General features: G+C 42.7%; 1 protein-coding gene across 2 annotated transcripts in view; it reads right to left on the bottom strand.

The window, feature by feature from the left end:
- Positions 1–25,300, bottom strand: part of arid4b (AT-rich interaction domain 4B) — a 178,053-nt gene that overhangs the window by 97,632 nt on the left and 55,121 nt on the right. For both annotated transcript variants that reach the window (XM_028820862.2, XM_051919364.1), the window contains exon 4: positions 8,103–8,168. In XM_028820862.2, the coding sequence (XP_028676695.1) occupies positions 8,103–8,168 (66 nt within the window). The remainder of the gene's footprint in view (positions 1–8,102; positions 8,169–25,300) is intronic.

The raw sequence follows: 25,300 nt of genomic DNA, 5'->3' as shown, positions 1-25,300 counted from the left end.
CCGTTGCGCTAACAATAAACACTGCCCTCACCCACCTGGAAAGAGGAAATACATATGTAAGAATGCTGTTCATAGATTACAGCTCGGCATTCAACACCATCATCCCCTCAAAACTCGTCTTGAAGCTTGACGACCTTAGGTTGGGGACGACCATCTGCAGATGGATTTTCTCTTTCCTCACAAACAGGCCCCAGGTGGTGAGAGTCGGCAAACACACATCCTCATCATTCATTTTAAACACAGGAGCGCCGCAGGGCTGTGTGCTTAGCCCCCTCTTGTATTCCTTGTTCACCCATGACTGTGTTGCAAAACACGGCACAAACACCATCATCAAGTTTGCAGACGACACAACCATCATAGGCCTTATCACTGACAACGATGAGACGGCCTACAGAGAGGAGGTGCTGGCATTGAGTAATTGGTGCCTAGATAACAACTTGTCTCTTAACGTCAGCAAAACCAAGGAGATGATCGTGGACTATAGAAAACAACAAGGCAGAGAACACCAGGCCATCTACATCAGCGGCACAGAAGTTGAAAGGGTTAACAGCTTCAAGTTCCTCGGAGTAAACATCACCAAGGATCTCTCGTGGACCCTTCACATAGACACTGTGGTCAAGAAAGCTCGCCAGCGGCTCTACTTCCTGAGGAGGCTGAGGAAGTTTGGCATGAATGCCAACATCACCTCAAACTTTTACAGGAGTGTGGTCGAGAGTCTGCTAACGGGCTGCATTACCGTCTGGTATGGGAGCTGCTCTGCCAGCAGCCGGAAATCACTACAGAGAGTGGTGAAGGCAGAAGAGCACATCACGGGCAAGAGTCTTCCTGCCATTGAAGACATTTACCTCCATCGGTGCTTGCGTAAGACAAGCAGCATCATAAAGGACCACAGCCATCCAGCACGCCAGCTGTTCTCCTTGTTACCGTCTGGCAGACGATACAGGAGTCTGGCTGCTCGGACTACAAGACTTAAGAACAGCTTTTACCACCAGGCCATTCGACTCCTCAACAGCAACACCTGAACACTTACACACACTTACATTACATCTACATTGCACTACATCTACATTGCACTACTCACACACAAACTGTACCTGCACACACTCAGAATACTGACTGGAACATGCATCTGCACTTTATGGAATATGCATCTGCACTTATAAAACATTATCTGTGCAATAACTGTCATTTGTACTTGCTGCTCATTCAACTCATATTGCTCTATAACTTCTTTTAAAACATACACATTTTATTTTATATGACTTGTCTATTTTTAACTTGTAATCTTTTTTTAAGCTTTATTGGATCTAGGCTGAGTGACTTGTTTTTCTCGTCATACACATTTCATTGTATGTTGACCCTGTGTTAACCTATATATGACAAATAAACCTAAACCTAAACCTAAACCTGCTACACCACTACATGCGTTAGTGGAGGTATTGAGCAATGAAAATGGACAGAGAACATTCAGAAACTGAAGCTGTAGCAGATGATAAAGTTGAATGTGATGACACAATAGAATTTTTGCCGAAAAAAGGAGCCGTGTCTGTTGTCTGGAGATAATTTGGTTTTAAAAGGTCGGATGTTGACCAAACAACTATTTACTGCAAAAGCTGTCGAGCTAAAGTTGTCGCCGGAGGCGGCAACACAAGCAATTTGCTGCACCACCTTAGCCGCAAACATGCTTTGGTGTACCATGAATGCATGGAACTAAGATTGGCACCCTCCATGTCCTCAGGTAAAACTGAAAAAGCTAGAGGACACTCGAGTCAGACGCGTTTGCCAAAGGTAGTGCCTACAACAAAAAATGCAAGCGGTGAATCGAGATAACCAATGCCATTACAATCCATATAGCTAATGTGTCAGTGGACAGAGATTGGTAACATTAACAGAAAGTGTAGTTGGTTTACAAAAAATATTTACTATTTATTCCTTTTCTAAGGCATGTTCAGTGCAATACAACTTTTGACAAGCACCTCTGGATATTTTACTAAGTCTAAATGCCTCTTTGGATGGTTGAAAATATGTTGTCAAAATTTAAGTTGTTTGCAAAATTTGTTCAATAAAAAGGTTCTATATTTTGACTGCAGCTGTCATGCAATGTGATTCCTTCTCTTCATTAGTACCACCCCCTTGAAAACTATCACTTTCTGGGGTCATGCAAACCTATACTGATACTTGTGTGCACATTAAAAATGTTTTTTTGTACAATGTACAATTCTCATGACAGTGGAACATGTGATTCTTAGCCAGTCTACTGCAGAAATTGCAGTGGAAAATGTGGTTAACATCCACTCATGCACAGGAAAAAAATACCGTTGAATACCATGAAACTGGTATCATTTTGAAAAATACCTTGATATAGAATTTTGGTCATACCGCCCAGCACTATCTGTGACCACACTTTGTCTGACTGCTGTAAGAAAAACGTTAAAAAATCTGTATCACTACAAAACTTGTTAATTACATACTTGCTGAAAAAACTAAATTTCATATTTCCAAAAATATCAAGTCCCTGTTGGTATGGCAGATGGCACACATGTACATACTGCCCACCCAAAAATTCTTAGAGAAAGACATACATCAGTGAAGTCAGTAGACATTTAGACGAAGATTACACTTTCAGTAGAGACAAGTCATGTGACCTTTACATCGTCCTGAAGAATATAAAGCATAATGCAATAAAAACAACAGGATCACAAGGAAACAGTTTGAACTTCTTTTCCTTGGGCAGCCTCTAAATATGCTTAATGCAAAATCTCTTCCAGATTCCGTGTCAGCCAGCTGCTGTACTTCTTGTGCAGATATCAAAATAGCCTAGCAATGGCATTTTTCACATCGCTTCAAGATGTGCCCTGACTTATGGTAAACAACATAAGTTACATTATTTAAGCACTGCATCAAACGTCAGGAGCTAAAAAGGAGAATGCCTCAAAATGTATATTTCAAGCTACATCAACAATTACGAAGGTAAGATCCGGACATATTAAAAACTCTATCTACAGTAATCCCTCCTCCATCGCGGGGGTTGCGTTCCAGAGCCACCCGCGAAATAAGAAAATCCGCAAAGTAGAAACCATATGTTTATATGGTTATTTTTATATATTTTAAGTCCTTATAAACTGTCCCACATGGCTTATAAATATTCCCCGTACAGTTATACAGCATAAACCCTTTATATTCTCTTAGTTATTAGGTATGATTTGTTGAAATTATGTATGTAAACACAGTTTATATACTACTCACAAACATACGTATCATATATCATTGAGGAATTTTATTTAATACGTAATACAGTTTTAAACATATTGTAATTGAGTAGGTAATATAAACATACGTGAAAAATCTATGACATGTAAATGCTGTACATAAAACCAAAATGTTATTTTAAAGATACTGTAGAGCGTCTCCGTTATCACATTTGTTACAGCCATTACGATAGACAGGCCACCGGCAATAAATACCAACAATGCAAGGAAAAAATTGTATAAAATGTGTGCACAGTTACAATAAACGTACATACATGTACTAAGTACGTAGAAAAATAGTTTTGGGTACTCACCAACTTGTCAGATAACAATGACATTTACTGCACTGTCACAGCTGTTCTAAAGGAGCCTCTTCAGGCGACTGTGTAGCACCGCCGTCGTCTTCTTCCACTGAAGGCGTACTAGGCAGTGTTTTGCGTGTAAGGAACATCGTGATGGGCAGTTGCTGGCGCTGCTTTTTCATTTGTGTAAAGAGGTTCCTATACACTTCCGTGGCGCCGTCAAGAGCATTTCTAAATTGCAAAGAACGAATCATTTGCGGGTCCCATTCTTCAACTGATGTCTGGAGATCTTTTGCCATTCGTAAAATGGTCGTGAGACACTCAAGAGTTAGCATAGCACCCAGGAGCTTAACTGCGTGCTCTGATTAGGTAGCTTCTCAGCCATCCGCCAATAGCGTCCCTTGTTTGAATTCAAATGCGTCCCTTGTTTGAATTAAAATGGGCAAATCAACTGAGGAAGCACACGTACTGTAGACCGCAGACATCCGTGAAGCAGTGAAAAATCCGCGATATATATTCACATATGCTTACATTTAAAATCCGCGATGGAGTGAAGCCGCGAAAGACGAAGCGCGATATAGCGAGGGATCACTGTACTAAGAACTTGTGTGGGAGGACAAATATGTGATTACATTAAGCTTCTTATAAAAAAAAAAAATGTAAATAATTAATTAGTCATTAACACTATGTGGTACCCAGCTGGGACACCCTAGAAGACCGGAGGAGGGCTTGTGCCTCCTCCAGACCTCGAGGGGGCGACCGCCCTGGGGGCCATGGGTACAGAGCTGGGAAGCTCGACCCTGTAGGGGCCTGTGGTCACCGCCAGGGGCACCCCAATACCAGTAGGACCCTGGACCTCAGCACTTTTGCCACACCCGGAAGTGCTGGGGGGAAGAAAAGAGGGGACACCCGGAGTGCTTCCGGGGATACAGCCGGCACTTCCGCCACACTGGGGTGTGTCGGTGGGAGAGTGCCGGGAACACACCTGGAGCACATCCGGGTGCTTATTTAAAGGGTCCGCCTCCCTTCAGCGAATGACTTGAATCAGGTGGAAGACGGATGAGGTCTCTGGAGGAGAGAAGGAGACGGCCTGAAGAAGAGTTGGTGGAGAAAGGGATTGTGTTGGCCGGAACTTTGGGGTATTGGGGTCTGTGAAGTGATTTTTTAAATAATGGAAAACCTAAATAAACGTGTGTGGGGTAATCGTAACGTGTCTGCCTGTCTGTGTTCGGGTCAAGTTCCACAATGGCACCCAACGTGGGGCCCTCTGTCTGTTCCAAGACGGGGACCCCAAAACAAATATTTTGTGGATGGCCCAGAGCAGCAGGCACCCCCGCACACGTTCCGAGGGTGCGGAGTGCTCACGGCCCCGAGAAGACGAGAAAACCCCCAGACCGCCACTGGAACACAGTTGACTTCCTACCGGTGCGGGAAAACACCGACAGGCGTTGGAGGAGTACAGCGGGCTCCTGAGAGTGTGCTGCCGCTGAAGGCATCCGGGACGGCGTGGTGTATTGGAAGACCAAGCTGAGGAAGGCGCTTCGGTCAGACGGGATCCGGGAACTACGGTCCCAACGGATGGCAGACGCACGCCAAACTGCGGCGCTTTGTGGACGCGGCAGCGGCAGGGAGAGCTGCCAGTAAGGAGACGCTGCCACTGGAAGAGCCAGCAAGCCGCCGCACCAGGAGGAGAAGAGCCAAGATGGCCGCGGACCGGAAGTCCCTCCCTGAGACAGGCACGGGGTTGGACGGTGTGTCTTGTGTCCCCGCCAATGAATGTATAGAGTCGGGACCAAGGAATGTCCGTCTCGTGCCAGGGAGAGACCCGATTGGGCTAGAGGAGCCTCACAGGAAGCAGTCGGCGAGCATGACTAACACTCAGGTAAGTCAATCGTCGGCTGACTTTCAGTGCTTGTCCCTGATGCAGGTGCTGAGTGCCCTCCGTACTGAGCTGCAGGAGCTGAAGGGGAAGGCAGTCGCATCGGTGACGTCACAGAAAACGACAGAACGGCGCGACGCTGGATTCTTCGGCCGGAGAGGTACCGCGGAGACGGTGAGTGAAGCCAACTCCGTACAGCATAAAGGAGAGCCCACCGAAAAGGCCCGTGATTCATGTGAACAGAACCGAGTAGGGGGTTCTCCAACAGTAGACGCGATGGTGAGTGCTGTGCGTGAGGGGAGGGGAGAGACAGCGAGAGGGTTGGCAGGACGCAGGCTGATGAGTGCCCTGGGTCCTAGCGCCCCAAGCCTGCAGCAGTCTCACGTCGCTCTGTAGGGACGCAAACCGGACAGGGCCTGTACCTTTCCCATAGGCAGACTCAAACCGTTATAGCGTCCCAGAAGGAAAGGAGGAATCGAGGGGAGAATGCTGGTTCCTCCGACAAAGGAGGACGTGAGGCAGGATGCTCACGTCCAGAATGAATTTAATCCATTTTGGAATAAGGCTGTAACATAACAAAATGTGGAAAAAGTGATGCGCTGTGAATACTTTCCGGATGCACTGTATATAAAAAAACAGCTAAGGGGATAGATATATAGATAGATAGGAAGGAAAGGCACTATATAATAGGCAGACAGGGAAGCTGCTATATAATAATAAAATTACTGTTATTACTGTATAGATAGACAGGGAGTTCAGGCAAGCAGAGCGGCGAAGGTTAAAAAGAAAGAAAAAAAAAACATTTTCTCCCCAGCAGGGATTCGAACTCAGGTCTCTGAGGCACGGCAAGCCTGTTGCGCTCTGAGTCAGCAAATCTTACCGGCACGCCACGGAAGCTGTCATATCATTCTTGAACCTTTTGTGAAAGTGTTTATTTGATCTTTGGGCTTCAGGCTTCACACATTTTATAGTTTATGCCTACATTTTGTAACATTTCTTACTAAAATATGAAAAAGTTTCTGTTTTAACAATGTGTTTACACAGATTACTGTAGAAACGGAACACACATGAAATGCGTGTGTTCCAAATAACGATCTATTATTTCCACTCTAAAACTCCACTTCACTCCCAGATAATCAATCAAGGCATGAGCTGGGAGAAGTTTGTGCACGTTATAAGTCGGTGGGGGGATAGAATAGCCGACTGCTTGCAGCTTGTGTTTATCAGCACATTTAGATGACAAAAGACGCTGGCGGAGAGGTGCGAGTGGATTTAAGAAGCGATTTTAAGGTGGGCCAGATCTACGAGTTTTTTCGTAGGCTCTGGTAAGTCTAGTGATAAACTTGGTTCAGGAACAGGTGAACATGTATTTAAGCTTAATCCATAATAACATGAGTCTGCTGGACATCTGAACCTCTCGTCTCTGTCTGAACCAGCAAAACGGTGAATACCAAACTGCTGCTTCACTGTAAGGATCTCAAGAATCTCATCAAAATCTTGTTACCTCAGCTGGAGGATCTCCCCTCTGACAGACACATTTTCATCAAGTGCTAGGTCAACAACAGCTGGATCCAGAGCCGAAGCGTAGTCGTGGTCCTCGAGGATTTTGTCATCTTTCTCTACCGGTGTGTCATACTGTCAGTCATTTTCTCCTCTCTTAAACCCCCAGTCTTGAAAGTGGAATGGAGATATTGTTGCACTCAATGCAGGAACCGCTCCCTTCTTCAACTGTCAGTGACCTGTCTCAGATTCTGGCTCACGAAAATCCTCTTTTTTTAAAATACTGGCCACAAACTCGGGTATGGGGATTAATTGTAAAGTTCTCTCTGTGGATACTGACAATCCATGTAGAACAGATTTCCACTTATTGGTAGCTCGACATAAAGGTACACAACAATGTTCAGAAGTAGGGCATTCTGTAGGTTGAAACTTACAAAGTTTTTTTTCTCAAGCATTCTCGCCAATAAACAAAAATTACAACTGCAGTAAAGACCATGGAAGTGACTGAGCTGGCCGAGATTTCACTGGAAGTATGCCAGCACTACCGTGTGCATATATCCTATTAACCCAAGGAACCTTGCTAGCCTTTAATGCATGCATTCCAGAATGCTTCATAGTTGATCAAGGGACACAATATTACTCGCTTTGGTGCGGATGCAGATTCAACAGAAGAACAAGGATAAAACTATGCAATAATAGAATAAAGAAATTACATAGTATACTGACTGGCAAGGTTGTATTCAGTATATTTTAAAAAGAATATCAAACCAAAAAAAAGGTTTGATCGCTCTTTTCTACTTGCTGAACAACCCAGACAGGCAGGAAAAAGCAACTGAGGCGAGGTGTCCATGCAAGCTGTAATGGAGAGATGCCATTAAGTCACTGACTAAAGCTTGGTAAAATATGGGAAAAGAAAGGCAGCACGGAAGCATCTTTCACCACAGAAGAATCTCATAAATTTATAAAATGTTTTAATGAATCATCAAATTATTTTAACTTCCAGGCCAATGGACAAGTGAGCCTATACAATAGGAAGCAAATAATACAATCGGCATCATGCGAGGATGTAGGCAGTGTGTGCAACTGTTTCATGCTTCAGTATATGTCCAAAAATTCAAACTCAAGATCAAATTCATTGAAATTAATACTGAAAAATTATTAAAATCTCCTTACCTTTAGAGGCCCTTTGATGTGATCATCTTGCACTTCCCCAGTTGAGGCATTTTCCTTAAAGGTTACCTTTATAAAAGGAGGATAAATATATATATATATTAATAGATAAAAATAAATATCTGTGCATAATAAATCTGAGTGAATGCAAAGTGAGTTAACAGCCCATTTTTGCTGTATGTTGGAATGTGACACACAACATTTTGGAGTGTAAAACGGTCCAATTTAATCTGAGATCACTGAACAGGGGATACCATGTTTGAGTCTTGATTTCTGTAACCATCCACTGGACATCATGATTATTTACTTGAACACAAGTTAAATATTAGAAGAGATCTAGAGAAGACACTATTTAATATTTTCTGACTTTTATGAACGAAAATATTTGTATAGTAGCTATCCCAACATGATGATCTTACAAACATTACAGGCAGCTAAGGCAGCTACAATTTATAAAGTGCACTGAGAAGTAAAAAGGTTAGTATTATAAAACTACACTTTATGCAAAACCTCAAACACACAAAGGTGATATGTAAATTAGTTTAATCATCAAGTTATGTCTGGTTTCATTAACAATATGCTGGCTTTATTATGGTTAGTGCTTTTCTTTATTAGAGAGCTACTCATACACAATGTATCAATGACCAAACACTAACCTTATAACCAATCAAAAAAAATTGTATATGCAGTGATCCCTCGCTATATCGCGCTTCGCCTTTGGCGGCTTCACTCTATCGCGGATTTTATATGTAAGCATATATATCGCAGATTTTTTGCTGGTTCGCGGATTTCTGAGGACAATGGGTCTTTTAATTTCTGGTACATGCTTCCTCAGTTGGTTTTCCCAGTTGATTTCATACAAGGGACGCTATTGGCAGATGGCTGAGAAGCTACCCAACTTACTTTCTCTCTCTCTCTCTTGCGCTGACTTTCTCTGATCCTGACGTAGGGGGTGTGAGCAGGGGGGCTGTTCGCACACCTAGACGATACGGACGCTCATCTAAAAATGCTGAAAGATTATCTTCACGTTGCTACCTTCTGTGTGCAGCTGCTTCGTGAAGAGACATGCTGCACGGTGCTTCGCATACTTAAAAGCTCAAAGGGCACGTATTGATTTTTGACTTTGTTTTTCTCTTTCTCTCTCTCTCTCTCTTCCTGCTCCTGATGGAGGGGGTGTGAGCTGCCGCCTTCAACAGCTTTGTACCGCGGTGCTTCGCATACTTAAAAGCCAAACAGCCCTATTGATTTGTTTGCTTTCCTCTCTGTTTCCTTTGAAGAGGAAGATATGTTTGCATTCTTTTAATTGTGAGACAGAACTGTCATCTCTGTCTTGTCATGGAGCACAGTTTAAACTTTTGAAAAAGAGACAAATGTTTGTTTGCAGTGTTTGAATAACGTTCCTGTCTCTCTACAACCTCCTGTGTTTCTGCGCAAATCTGTGACCCAAGCATGACAATATAAAAATAACCATATAAACATATGGTTTCTACTTCGCAGATTTTCTTATTTCGCGGGTGGCTCTGGAACGCAACCCCCGCAATGGAGGAGGGATTACTGTACTGGTGTAATGAGGCACACCTTCAAGGACAAATCCCAAACCATTAACAGTCAAACTAAAGTTATGCATTTCAGTGCAGCAGAAAGTCAAACCATAATCTAGCAGTGTCAACTGCAATGCATTAATGCTGTTGTATGAAGATCACTGCATATGGTCCCTGATCAACTTAGTTGTATATACTTGAACTTTGGGGAAAATCAGAGGAATCCCAGACAAAATTTGAGAACGTGTCAACATAATTCAATAGGCACATTAAATTGCATGTCAAACATTACAAGGTGGCCGTATTACTACATGAAAGACATTCTGCACACTAAACTCTGAACCAATTCATTATTTTGCACAGTTTCTTTCAAGGCAAAATACTTTAAGAGAGTGCTTTACACACACATTTATTAATAGCAGTATTGTCATTCATGGGGAGCACTATCAGTTAATCAATATACCATTACACAGTAATTTAATGGCTACCAGGCATCCATCTATCTCCCTCACTTGCCTGTTCTGCATAAGGATGTAACAACACCTGGCACAGGTTGGCAACACTTCCTGAATTGTGTGCTAGGCATTCGAGTCCAAACAGGTGCCCTCTAGTTCCACTTTGGAGTTTTATCTTAGCCAAGCCAGACATTCTTGCATGCATTTGGGAGGGGGTTGTTATTTGCTATTATTACTTGGTTGATGTCTTTTATACAAGGCGACTTCAAAACATTTAAAAGATGTGACATTTCTTTTCTTTTTCAATTGGAGCAAAGGCTGATGAAGTGACTTGCTCTTGGTTGCACAGTGTCAGTGGTGGGATCTGAGTTTCTAATTTTCCCTTAGGGACAAGCAAAGTACTATCTACCTACCTACCTAACTATTTTTCTGTTTTTTTAACCTACAGCATCTTGTCACCTTGAGTTTAGACCAAAACAGATCCGGCTTCAAACAAGAAACATACACAAACCTATGGCACATGCCAGCTTCACACAGAAATCACCCCACCAAAAAATTCTGGTGTTGAAAAATAGGAATGGTGTGGAATCACCCATGACTGAATACAAAACACTGCATTTAGACTGCACTCTCCACAGAGGAATGGGCCAAAATACTGAAGAAATCACCAAAACCAAACAGAAAAGAATATCATCACAAACACACAAATAAATAGAAATTTATTTTAACCAGGGTACATTTTGAAATGTTATTGAACTTATAAGAAACATTCATCATGCAGCAAGAACATGAATCCAAAATTTAAAGATGATGTAAACCTGGGTGGAGGGGTTACCTTTGGTCACTGAACAAAGTACTCACAGTCTGTCAAATCTAGTGTTCAACAAGATGGCATTAAGTCATGTGAAATGCAGGCAGGGAATATGACAGAATTAGATTAAAATGATTTGAAAAAAAAAAACAGCTCCTGAAGAGAAGCAGGCAATACACCAAGATTCCCATTTATCTAAAGGTTTACCAGACATTCTTTCACTCTGTTCTTACAGTGCCAACAGGGAGCCAAAAATATATGGATTTAAATAAATCACAATACAAGTGAGCTGCAAAATCTGGGTCTGCAATTCTGAAGAATAAACCCCAAATTAAAAACACAAGTGAACACTTCAAATTGTAGCAAACATTACGCTTTGATAATCCTTCAACATTTAGCAGGAAAACTTTTACAGCCTGCCAAAAGGGTGGCAATAGTTTGCTTAGTAACAATGCAGAAACAAATTTGCTGGCCAAGAAAGAAAACAGTATAAACACGAATGTCCACTGTTGTCCAGCATGTGTCTCAGGAGTTCAGGTTGCTAAGATACACAGAGGCCACTTTCAACTTTCTCTTTCTCCCACTCAATAAGTGGAGTTTTGATAAAGGATCCTGTTAGTGGAGGAGGGGGACTTTATATCTGAAAACATCAAGAGAAGAAACAAACAGCTGAGAACTAACTGCCTGAGCATAGAGAAGCAGCAGAAGAAATTACAGTGGGAGTCAACAAAAACAAAGAAACAACATGCATGGTGACTAATGTTTGCCCCACGATGATTTTAGTTAAACAGAGCAGGACAGTTATTCATTCCACTTGTCACATTTATCCTTAGCCTATTACATGTAACTTGTTGCTACAGAATAAGCTCAGTCTGCCTTGCCAGAGAAACATATACCGGTATATAATGTTATGCATATTATTTGGACATGAACTCAGAATATGTAGGTATAAAAATAAGAACATCCAAATAATGAAAAAAGACTTTAAGACAAACACCCTCCGAGCCCACCTTACTAAACTACTCCCCCTTCCTCATTTGCTATATACTGCCTTTGATTCTTGTATGTCTAAATCATTTTCCTCTGATGATGACACCTGGTAAGTGTTGAAAGTTCAGGAGTAAAAGACTATTTAACGATACACAATTCATTTTTTCTCCCTGGATTTCTAGCTATAAATATGCAAACCATCTCACACACCTTTGCTACAACATATATATTTTTTTAACACTAATTAATTCATTTCCGTTTCTGGATCAGGGAGCACAAATTAGAGCAAATTAAAACAAGGCATTTTGACATCCATTTATTTAAGTAACGCTTTTACCAAAACTACTTACACATACATACAATGACCTGAGTGATTCCACATATTTCAGACATGGCAAAGCAGATGACTTCTTCATGTGTTTGTAGGTTCCCTGCAAGGCCATGAAGTAATAATAGCGTCTTATAGATATGGAACCATACAAATGAAATTATATATATATATATATATATATATATATATATATATTGCGCCCTCCACAATTATTGGCACCCTTGGTTAAGATGTGTTCTTAGGCTTCTAATACATTTTCTCCCCCCCAAAAAATATAGGTTCACAACACAAAAAAAACAAGAATCCAACTTTTAACTGAAGTACATTTCTTCATTAGGAAAAAAATCCCTCAGCTGGCCAAGGTGCAGAGCAGGCATTCCCAGCCTGTTTCCAAACCTGCAGGGCACAAATGTCAGGAGGGAGGCGGCTGTGTTATGAATAGCGGCTGGGCCACTTGTGGAGGAAATGTCCATTGAGAACTGCGGAGGATGTTAAAGAGAAGCAATGGCACAGTATCCCCCCCGAAGTTCTCTTACTCTGTTTTTCAGGACTCTGTAGACAGCCCTCGCGGGACTGGCCAGTTCACCCTATGGTGCTCGTATATATATATATTATATTATATATACACATATACATACACACACACACACACACACACACACACACATACAGTACTATGTAAAAGTTTTAGGCAGGTGTGAAAAAATGCTGTAAACAAAGAATGCTTTCAAAAATAGAACTGTTAATCATTTATTTTCATCAATCAACAAAACGCAGTGAATGAACAAAAAAGAAATGTAAATCAAATCAATATTTGGTGTGACCACCCTTTGCTTTCAAAACAGCATCAATTCTTCTAGGTACACTTGCACACAGTTTTTGAAGGAACTCGGCTGGTAGGTTGTTCCAAACATCTTGGAGAACTAACCACACATCTTCTGTGGATGTAGGCTTCCTCACATCTTTCTGTCTCTTCATGTAATCCCAGACACACTCGATGATGTTGAGATCTGGGCTCTGTGGGGGCCATACCATCACTTCCAGGACTTCTTGATCTTCTTTACGCTGAAGATAGTTCTTAATGACTTTGGCTGTATGTTTGGGGTCGTTGTCCTACTGCAGAATTAATTTGGGGCCAATCATACGCCTCCCTGATGGTATTGCATGATGGATAAGTATCTGCCTGTATTTCTCAGCATTGGGAACACCATTAATCCTGACCAAATCTCCAACTCCATTTTCAGAAATGCAGCCCCAAACGTTCAAGGAACCTCCACCATGCTTCACTGTTGCCTGCAGACACTTATTATTGTATTGCTCTCCAGCCCTTTGACGAACAAACTGCCTTCTGCTACAGCCAAATATTTCAAATTTTGACTCATCAGTCCAGAGCACCTGCTGCCATTTTTCTGCACCCCAGTTCCTATGTTTTCATGCATACTTGAGTCGCTTGGCCTTGTTTCCGCGTCGGAGGTATGGCTTTTTGGCTGCAACTCTTCCATGAAGACCACTTCTGGCCAGACTTCTCCAGACAGTAGATGGGTGTACCTGGGTCCCACTGGTTTCTGCCAGTTTTGAGCTGATGGCACTGATGGACATCTTCCGATTTCAAAGAGTAAAAAGCTTGATGTGTCTTTCATCTGCTGCACTAAGTTTCCTTGGCCAACCACTGCGTCTACGATCCTCAACGTTGCCTGTTTCTTTGTTCTTCTTCAAAAGAGCTTGAACTGCACATCTTGAAACCCCAGTCTGCTTTGAAATCTTTGTCTGGGAGAGACCTTGCTGATGCAGTATAACTACCTTGTGTCTTGTTGCTGTGCTCAATCTTGCCATGACATGAAACTATCTTCCACAACCTCACCTTGGTAGCAGAGTTTGGCTGTTCCTCACCCAGTTTTAAGCCTCCTACACAGCTGTTTCTGTTTCAGTTAATGACTGTGTTTCAACCTACGTGTGACATTGATGATCATTAGCACCTGTTTGGTAGAACTGGTTGATCATACACCTGACTATAATCCCACAAAATCCCTGACTTTGTGCAAGTGTACCTATAAGAATTGATGCTGGTTTGAAGGCAAAAGGTAGTAACACCAAATATTGATTTGATTTAGATTTTTCTTTTGTTCGCTCACTTTGCATTTTGTAAATTGATAACAATAAACAATCATTATTTATATTTCTGAAAGCATTCTTTGTTTACAGCATTTTTTCACACCTGCCTAAAACTTTTACACAGTACTGTATATATTATATATATATATTGTGGTGGATTGCCGGCTTATTTCTCCGGCCCTCACCCCCAGGCCGCCAGGAGGAGCTCTCCCAGCAGCGTGGATATGCCCCGAGTTCCAGCAGGGCCTCATGGACTATGTAGTTTTTATACACAGCCCTGCTGGATACCTTGGGGGCCACCAGGCGTCGCTGTAGGGGGGCTCGTAGGCTCGCATGTGCCCTATAACCCGGGAGTACGTCACGGTCACGTGACAGGAAGAAACGACGTGCTCCTGGGTTGAAGAAAAGGACTGTTTACCCTGACCCAGAAGGGAACAGGAACTGTGGACTGTTGAACGGGAACACCTCCGGGTCAGGGTGTATAAAAGGACTCTGGGAAGCCCAGTACACTGAGCTGAGCTGGGAGGTAGGGTAGCAAAGTGTCTGGGCGAGAAGGATTGGTTAGTGAGAGAATTATTGTGTTTATGAGTGTGGTGTGGAGAGTGCTTTGTGCACGGTATTCTTATAAAATAAAGAATATTTATACTTTTACCTGGTGTTCAGAGTGGTACCTGAGGGTTCAAGAGGTGGACAAAGCCTCTATCTGTCACAATATGTATATATATATATATATATATATATATATATATATATATATATATATATATATATATATATATATATATTGTGATGGATGGCCGGCTAAATATTCTGGCCCACCCCTCCAGGCCGCCAGGTGGAGCTCTCCCAACAGCATGGAGGTTCCCTGAATTCCAGCAGGGCCTCATGGACCTTGTAGTTTGTAAGCGCAGCCCTGCTGGATACCATGGGGGCAACCGGGAGTCGCTGTAAGGGGGCTGTCAGACTGTTATGTGCCCTATAACCTGGAAGTATGTCCTGATCACATGAACAGGAGAAATGACGTACTTCCAGGTTGAAGAAAAGGACTTTTACCCTGACCCGGAAGTAATAAGGACTTGTGGATTGTTGGACAGGAACACCTCCGGGTCAGGGGGTATAAAAGGACTCTGGGAAAGCCCAGACACTGAGCTGAGCTGGGAGGAAGGGTGGCTAAGTGTCTGGGAGAGGAGGATAGAGAGAATTGTGTATAGAGAGAGAGTATTGATTATTGTATGAGTAGTGTGGAGTGGAGGGTGCTTAGTGCACAGGATTATTATAAAATAAATAATAATTGTACATTTACCTGGTGTTTGGCGTGGTACCTGAGGGTTCAAGAGGTCGATGAAAGCCTCTACTGCTACAATATTATATATATATATATATATATATATACACACGTATACATATACATATATACAGTATATATAATATGTATATTCATGGCATTCGTAGTCTGAATCACATCAAATTATCTTCCGAGAAGATCACGTCTCCTCTCCCTAGTCTCCCTCCCAAGATTTTTTTTATAATTGAGAGATATATATTATTTATATATATTCCTAACTAGAATGAGTTTAGAAAGTGGGAGGAAAACCATAGTACTCTGTTAAAAACTCAAACACAGGGAGAATGTGCAAACTACAAGTAGGCAAGAGCTAGATGCAGGATCCAAAACCAAGATTCTGGGTCCATGAGGCAGCGGGTGCTGTCCATTGCACCACAATATCATCCACAGATATTAAATATATTCAAATTGTATAAAGTACATGGCATTCAGAATTAATTAAAATGATTATGTAAAAAAGGTTCCATGTAGCTGATTAAAAGATTCAATAATAAAATATCTGAGTGATTTTGCTAAGTTAAAACAGACCTTTCCCCACTTGGTATGTGTCTGCATTACGCTCTTTGTTGCTGGAATAAAATAGACTATAAAATAGAATAGACTATGTCACGCATGCGCGCATAGTGAGCTGCATAAAGACCTGACAAGCAACGTAAAATATCGTGCCAGGGGACAAATGCAAGATACTAACCTTTCTTTCATTTTCACAGAAAGGCACAACGGCGCCATAACTTTGCCTGGATTCCCTAAATCAGGCGCTACCACTTCCGCATTCTATCCCTTTCTCTGGTCCCCTCTTGATGACATCATGGCTCCCATACAGCACCTCGGTTCCTTCCCAGCATTCCATTCACCAGTTTCCGGTCCCACCCCATAAATGGTCCCTCCAACATATGCTCTCTGTCTGTTGTAATGGTGACAAGTCATATCAGTGACCACATTATTTGTTTTTGCAATACTGTATAGTATATGGGCAGGACAACCCCAAACCATTTTTGCGACTTTGTGTCTTTATTATTACAGTGGTGTAGTCAGCAGGATACCTTTGTCCGTAAGATGTCAGAAGAACAAGACCTGAACACCGTCTTAACAAGTCTGGCGCGCCAACTCCAGGTGCTGCAGCTGGAACAGGCCGCCACAAAGCGGGAGCTGGCGGAGACCAAGACACGGCTCGCGGTGGCTGAAGCGGCAAAACCGGAGCCCACATGGCCTCCACCTCCTCCGATCACTCCACTGTCTGACGCAGACGATATCGAATCTTATTTGTTGACTTTTGAGAGGACAGCCTCTCGGAATCAGTGGCCGCAGGCAGAGTGGGCGTCCATGCTGGCGCCGTACTTGAAGGGGATCGTGCAGAGGGCGTATCATGACCTCCCTGTCAAGGAAGCCGCTGATTATGACCTCCTGAGGGCCGAGATCTTAAGCCGCTACAGTGTTACGTCAGACCGGCAGGAGAGTGATTGGAGGCACTGGAAGTTCAACCTTGATCGTCCTGCCTGGGCCCAAGCCTTTGAGTTTGGGGCAAAATGGGGCACTGGCTGTGGCCAGACATCAACCAGGCTCGCCAGGTGGTGGAACAGGTGGCCTGTGAAGGGTTCGTTAACTCGATGCCAGAGAATCTCTGTGCTCTGTCTAATCCCCTGGCTGTTCCAAATATGGAAGTGGTCTTAGTTAACAGGCATTTGGTTATGGCATTATTTGATTCCAGGAGCAACATTACTATTGCATTGTTTGCCGTTTTATCAAACCGCGACAGTGGACAGCCCAGCATGTGAGCGTAACCTGTGTGCATGGAGTGACCAAGTCGTATAGGTCCGCCAAGTGTTACATAACCTGGAAGGGTGAACCAAGGTGGCTACTGGTGGCCGTGTTACCCGAGCTGCCCTTTCCAGTTATTCTGGGACAAAACTGCTCTGAAAGCAATTGCAGTTGAGAAAGCACTGCTCCTATTGCCAAGTTGGGTCTAGCTATGGATGGTCAAGGCGCCGTCCCCGCGGCTCCCACGCCGTACAGCCCAGCAACTAATGATGATGTAGAAAGCATGGGGAAAGACTTTCTGGAGACGGACCTTGACCCGGAAGTGCAACCGGGTGAGGGTCTGGATAAGGCAGGCGACAAACCCCCGGCTCCGCAAGACCCCTTGAGCGCCGTGGACTATCAGTTTAAGTCCACGCTGGCATCATTTAAAAGAGAACAATGGAACAATGATTCCCTAAAGTTTGCCAGGAACGCAATCATTTCAGTTGACGGCAATACGTTGGACAGTTCCATACCACGGGGACCCTACTTTGTACTGGAAAACGATCTATTGTATCGAGTCACTGACCACGAAGGTGAGGTACGGAAGTTGTTGTTAGTACCACGGACCTAACAGTGGGAGGTCTGTGAACTAGCTCACTCCCACCTCCTAGGTGCCCAGTTAGGGAATACCTAACTAAAGAAGTCCTCACGGACCAAGGTACACCCTTTACTTCGGATATGTTCAGGGAAGTTGCCAAGTTAATCCGTATTAAGCATCTGAAAATGTCTGTTTATCACCCTCAGACGGATGGGTTAGTGGAACGTTTTAACCAAACCCTCAAACGGATGCTCCGCAAGGTAGTCAATGCGGACGGTAGGAACTGGGACCAACTTTTACCTCTTGTCCTTTTTGCTTATTGGGAGGAGCCACAAGCCTCCATGGGCTTTTCCCCTTTTGAGATTCTATATGGCCGCCAACCCCAGGGTATTCTGGACATTCTCCAGCAACATTTTGGAATATATCGCACAACTGCATGATAGATTAGAAAAAATTCAACCTCTTTTAAAGGAACAGATGTCTTGAGCTCAAGCAGCGCAGGCGCGGAATTAAAATCGAAACACCTTCCTCCAGGAATTTCAGCCGGGGGACCGTGTGATGGTGCTCGTGCCTACTTCCCATTCCAAATTGTTAGCCCATTGGCAGGGCCTGTACGAGGTTAAAGAGAGGAAAGGGCTCGTCCACTATTTGGTGAAGCAACCAAATCGTTGACTGAGCGAGAGGGTGTATCATGTCGACTTGCTGAAGCCGTGGAAGGATCAGGAGGACCACCCTTGCATGGCGGCCACCCTCTCCCTTTTCTCATAAAAGTCAGTCCTTAACCCCTGGCCTAATTTGACTTCCCACCAGAACCAGGAGCTAGAAAGTGCGATTCTGTCTATCCCGGAAGTAGTCTTTGAGACACCAGGTTGCACCTCGCTGATTGAGCATGACATCATGACAGACCCGGGGGTGGTAGCTAGGGAACGGCTGGAGGCAAAACGTGCGGAGGTGGAGCTGGAAGTCCAACAAATGCTGGATATGGACATCATCGAGGAGAGTCACAGCCCACGGTCCAGTCCCATCGTCCTCGTTTCTAAGCACGACGGCTCTTGGAGGTTCTGTAATGACTTTAGACGTCTTAATCAGGTCTCCAAATTTGATGCCAACCACATGCCCCAGGTGGACGAGCTCATCGAACACTTGGGAACGGCTTGTTACCCGAGTACTCTTGACATGATAAAGGGATACTGGCAGATTCCCTTAACAGCATTCGCTAAAGAGAAAACAGCCTTCAACACCTCTAGTGGGCATTGGCAATATAAGGTCCTCCCATTTGGGCTGCATGGAGCACCTGCGACCTTCCAGCATCTGGTAGACAGAGTGCTAAAGGCCCATCAGTCCTATTGTGCCGCCTACCTTGATGATGTAGTCATCTATTCCAGCACCTGGGAGGAACATATTTTGCAGGTCTACGCCGTCCTCCCAACGCTAACGAAGACGGGCCTCCGCATTAATCCGCGTAAATGTTTTTTCGGATTTAATGAGGCCAAGCATTTAGGCTACCTGGTGGGAGGAGGACTGATGAAACCACAATGTTCGAAAATTAAAGACATCCTTGAATGGCCCCGTCTGATAACCAAGAGACAGGTGTAAGCTTTCCTGGGGTTAGCGAGTTACTACCACTGGTTTGTGCCTCGTTTCTCCGTGAGGGCCACACCCTTGACAAATCTGACAAAGAAAATGGCTCCTTTATACTGTATGTGGTATGGGATGATCTAACGGAACACGCATTCAGTGACCTAAAGACAGCCCTGACAACGGCACCAATACTGAGAACCCCAGATTTTTCTCTCCCTTTTATCGTCCAGACTGATGCTTCGGACACAGGTCTAGGCACCGTGCTGAGCTACAGAATCGACGGTGTCAAACACCCCGTGAGCTACCTGAGCCGGAAACTGCTGAAGTGGGAGACAAGGTATGCAGCAGTTGAGCGGGAAGCCTTGGCTATCAAGTGGGCAGTAACACACCTGAGGTACTACCTGTTGGGTCGGGAGTTTACTCTGGTGACGGTCCATGCCTCCCTCCAGTGGATGGCTGTACATAAGGAGTCGAACCCCCAACTTACCAGGTGGTTTTTGGACCTCCAGCTGTACAAGTTTGCCGTCACTTATCACCGGGGCAACCTACAAGCTAACACTGATGCTCTCACCCGGGTCCACAACCTCTCTTTCTGAGCTGAGGGGGTGGGGGTCATGTCACGCACACGCGCATAGGGAGTCGCATAAAGACCCGACGAGCAACGTAAAATATCATGCCAAGGGACAAAGGCAGGGTACTAACCTTTCTTTCTTTTATTTTCACAGAAAGGCAGAAACAACGGCACCATAACTTTGCCCGGATTACCTAAACCAAGTGCTACCACTTCTGCATTCCATCCCTTCCTCTGGTCCCCTCTTGATGACATCATGGCTCCCATACAACACCTCGGTTCCTTCCCAGCATTCCATTCACCAGTTTCCGGTCTCACCCCATAAATGGTCCCTTCAACATATGCTGTCTGTCTGTTGTAATGGTGACAAGTCATATCACTGACCGCATTATTTGTTTTTGCAATACTGTACAGTATAAGGGGCCGGAAAACCACAAACCTTTATGCGACTTTGTATCTTTATTATTACAACTATAAAAATCACTACCAAATGAAATAGGGTATAGAAAATGCATGGTTTTATTAAGAAAAAAAGGATAATCATTATAATTTGTGGAACCAATATACAGTGCATCCGGAAAGTATTCACAGCGCATCACTTTTTCCACATTTTGTTATGTTACAGCCTTCTTCCAAAATGGATTAAATTCATTTTTTTCCTCAGAATTCTACACACAACACCCCATAATGACAATGTGAAAAAAGTTTACTTGAGATTTTTGCAAATTTATTAAAAATAAAAAAATTGAGAAAGCACATGTACATAAGTATTCACAGTCTTTGCCATGAAGCTCAAAATTGAGCTCAGGTGCATCCTGTTTCCCCTGATCATCCTTGAGATGTTTCTGCAGCTTAATTGGAGTCCACCTGTGGTAAATTCAGTTGATTGGACATGATTTGGAAAGGCACACACCTGTCTATATAAGGTCCCACAGTTGACAGTTCATGTCAGAGCACAAACCAAGCATGAAGTCAAAGGAATTGTCTGTAGACCTCCGAGACAGGATTGTCTCGAGGCACAAATCTGGGGAAGGTTACAGAAAAATTTCTGCTGCTTTGAAGGTCCCAATGAGCACAGTGGCCTCCATCATCCGTAAGTGGAAGAAGTTCGAAACCACCAGGACTCTTCCTAGAGCTGGCCGGCCATCTAAACTGAGCGATCGGGGGAGAAGGGCCTTAGTCAGGGAGGTGACCAAGAACCCAATGGTCACTCTGTCAGAGCTCCAGAGGTCCTTTGTGGAGAGAGGAGAACCTTCCAGAAGGACAACCATCTCTGCAGCAATCTACCAATCAGGCCTGTACGGTAGAGTGGCCAGACGGAAGCCACTCCTTAGTAAAAAGGCACATGGCAGCCCACCTGGAGTTTGCCAAAAGGCACCTGAAGGACTCTCAGACCATGAGAAAGAAAATTCTCTGGTCTGATGAGACAAAGATTGAACTCTTTGGTGTGAATGCCAGGCGTCACGTTTGGAGGAAACCAGGCACCGCTCATCACCAGGCCAATACCATCCCTACAGTGAAGCATGGTGATGGCAGCATCATGCTGTGGGGATGTTTTTAAGTGGCAGGGACAGGGAGACTAGTCAGGATAAAGGGAAAGATGACTGCAGCAATGTACAGAGACATCCTGGATGAAAACCTGCTCCAGAGCGCTCTTGACCTCAGACTGGGGTGACGGTTCATCTTTCAGCAGGACAACGACCCTAAGCACACAGTCAAGATATCAAAGGAGTGGCTTCAGGACAACTCTGTGAATGTCCTTGAGTGGCCCAGCCAGAGCCCAGACTTGAATCCGATTGAACATCTCTGGAGAGATCTTAAAATGGCTATGCACCAACGCTTCCCATCCAACCTGATGGAGCTTGAGAGGTACTGCAAAGACGAATGGGCGAAACTGGCCAAGGATAGGTGTGCCAAGCATGTGGCATCATATTCAAAAAGATTTGAGGCTGTAATTGCTGCCAAAGGTGCATCGACAAAGTATTGAGCAAAGGCTGTGAATACTTATGTACATGTGATTTCTCAGTTTTTTTATTTTTAATAAATTTGCAAAAACCTCAAGTAAACGTTTTTCACGTTGTCATTATGGGGTGTTGTGTGTAGAATTCTGAGGAAAAAAATGAATTTAATCCATTTTGGAATAAGGCTGCAACATAACAAAATGTGGAAAAAGTGATGCGCTGTGAATACTTTCCGGATGCACTGTACATTTGGAAAGATTTACAGTTTAGATTGCAATGAGTGCCGGAATAAAGATCTTTATAAAACAGTTCATAACCTTTTTTTTTAATCTGTCCTTTAATCAGAATGCACTCCTACTGCCAAAAGCAAATCATTTTTGTAAGGCTCAGGTGTGTCTATTTAAACAATAAAAAACTTGGTATTAAGGATGTCAAAAGATCCAGTATTTCAATACAAATTTGGTACCAAAGTTCAAAAAACGTAACAGTACCATTTTTTAAGGTGCATTCACATATAATGAACCTATTGTGACAGCCCATGTCGGTCTGTCTGCATGAAACAACTCGGTAGCCATTGGACCAGTTCAGTTGAGATGTAGGAAATGTATTCATCAAAGTAATTTTTCAAGACAGTTCAATTTTTGTTCAGATATAGCAAACAGATTCCACTGTATAAAGTTTTAAAATTTCAAAATTTCCCACTGAAAAGCACTGACGAATCTGCAAACTGGTCCATCTTAAAATAATCAAGCATTCTGTTCTACATCAACTAAGAGTGGTTTGCTCATTCAAATGTAACCTTCAGAAAGGTGGCTTGAACCTGTGTATTTTGTATATTTACCACTTTTGCTCATCTGTCAGCTGCTTGGATGCCCAATGCAAGTGAGTGAAACACTGGGCAGAGTGTACACGCAAACACCTCACAGAGCAGCATCCTTATCTTGATGCTTTGAGTAAGATAACTAATATAGTACAAAAAATATCAGTTCTCTAGAAATAAATGGATTGGGAAAGCAATTATCTCTCTATATATAAAATCCAACGTCTGTCTGTCTGTCAGCTTTTCATGAGAGATCTACTTAACAGATTTAGATCAGTTTTTTTTTTTCTATAATTTGCTTGAACATTTTGTTTGATTTTGCAACCTCTCTCATTGTGCTATGTATCATGGTTCTTTTATTGTACCAACTTATTTGCACAAATCCAAGAGCCATTCAGCGGGCCGAGGGAAGGGGCCCTTCTCACTCATGCGGCAGCCTAAGTGGCGCTCCTTACCTCCACTTAGCTAGCGAATGAGAGAATTACTTAACGGATCACTGTCCTGTTTCACTACTATGTGGGCGGAGTCACAGGGAACGGCTAGTATAAGTATATATGAGACTGAATTGATTTAACAATGTTATTTGCAGATTACTATTGCAAAGAAGCGATGCTATCAACCTGCAGCTAAATGGTGTTTGAACTAATAAATAACATAGGAAAGATGCAGCTGCTCTAACTGTTAAACAAAGGACAGGTTTACAAATGAACCATGGCATTACAATGTGGAAGGCTTCAGTGGCTTAAGCCCCCTGATCTTTCAGTACAGCAACTATGGCAAGACCCTGATCTTTTTGCCCATTGTGTACAATTTATGTTCCTGTCATACAATATATTAGTTTCCAAGTTCTTACTTATTTACATAATTATATAAATTTTACAATTGTATAATTTATGCAATTTTAACAAACCACTGTGTTTTAACTAATATTAATGGGTAGATGGGGAACTTATTTCAGTTCCTTTCTCCATTAATGGATTAATATTGATACTGTTTTTATGCTTGTATTGGTCATTTTGTATTAATAGATATTTTTCAATTTCTATTTATTGGATACCACTCTATTGAGTATATTTTCAAAATATTATGTTTAAGAAATTGATCAATAAGTCACACTCTCCACCAATAACACACATTAATCCATACCATTTTCACATCACCTTAATTAAGTCTACTATGTATGAAAGCCATAGAGATACCAATTGTGCTCCATTTTTAACTCAATTATAAAGTGCTATGAAGAAGCACATATTTAATGTAGTCTACTACCACATGGAAATTGCATTCTATAAATTACTTTTGAATATGACTCATTGCTGCAAAACTATTTATTCAACAAAAATGTACCAACTGACTCTTGGATGAAGTAAATTAAAAATGTGAAATTTTTAAACTTTCTCTTCAATTAACTTAGCCACCAAACACACTTGAATGTTACATCATGCGTATGTTGTCTAACTTGTTTACAGTATTACAAAGAAAAGTCATTGACTGCAAGCAGACAAATTACTCTGGAAGGCACAAAAATTATATGATAAAAACTGAGTAAAAACTACAAACAAAAATGATTAATTGTGGTGATGATATAGCACTGCACTGCATGCCAAAAAGAAAACAACAGAGGTCATGTCTGGAAATGTTTTGTATTCACAGAAAATAATTTCAGTGCAAATGCAGGAATCGTACTTGTTCTTTAAAATAAATAAACAATAAAAAAAGAAAAACACACACACACAGAGGCTAATGTTATTGACACTTTCATCCAATTATGGGAGAAGTTCAGAAACAGATTGTGTGTGCATTGAGAGCGAAATAGGTTTACCAGTGAAATGTGGTGTAATTGTTCAACTTGTATTTTCACGCATTCGTAAGAGGTGCTGAAATGATGACAAGATTAATCGTTTTTAAATAGTGTCCTACACATCCACGATAAATTAACAGTGGCTTTGCATTCATTCTCCGATTGTAATGAGCACTTCTACAGATGTCCATCAGTCCAACCATCTGTCCATTTTCTAACCAGTGTACACATTTCAGGGTTGTACTGGGGTGCAACTTACACAAATCTACTGATATACACGACTGTGGGCAGTGGGAGGACTGCAAGTTGTAGCAAGTAAACACTTATGCAATATTCAAACAAAGCGCTTATTTGGCTTGTCTATGCTGGCGATTAACAGCTCCATGTTTTAATATCAAAATAGAATTTATTTAGTGTTGCTCTGCTTTGAAGGACAAGGCACATCTCTCTATTAATAGGACTTGTACTGTGTTAACAAGAGATGTGTAATCACGGCAACACACAGTTAGTTGGACAATTGAAACAGCATACAGTAATCCCTCGC

The sequence above is a fragment of the Erpetoichthys calabaricus genome, chromosome 15 (assembly GCF_900747795.2).
Source record: "Erpetoichthys calabaricus chromosome 15, fErpCal1.3, whole genome shotgun sequence".
Classification (NCBI taxonomy): Eukaryota; Metazoa; Chordata; class Cladistia; order Polypteriformes; family Polypteridae; genus Erpetoichthys; species Erpetoichthys calabaricus.
The sequence above is the reverse complement of the archived record's forward strand: the minus strand, read 5'-3'. Positions and strand labels throughout refer to the sequence as shown.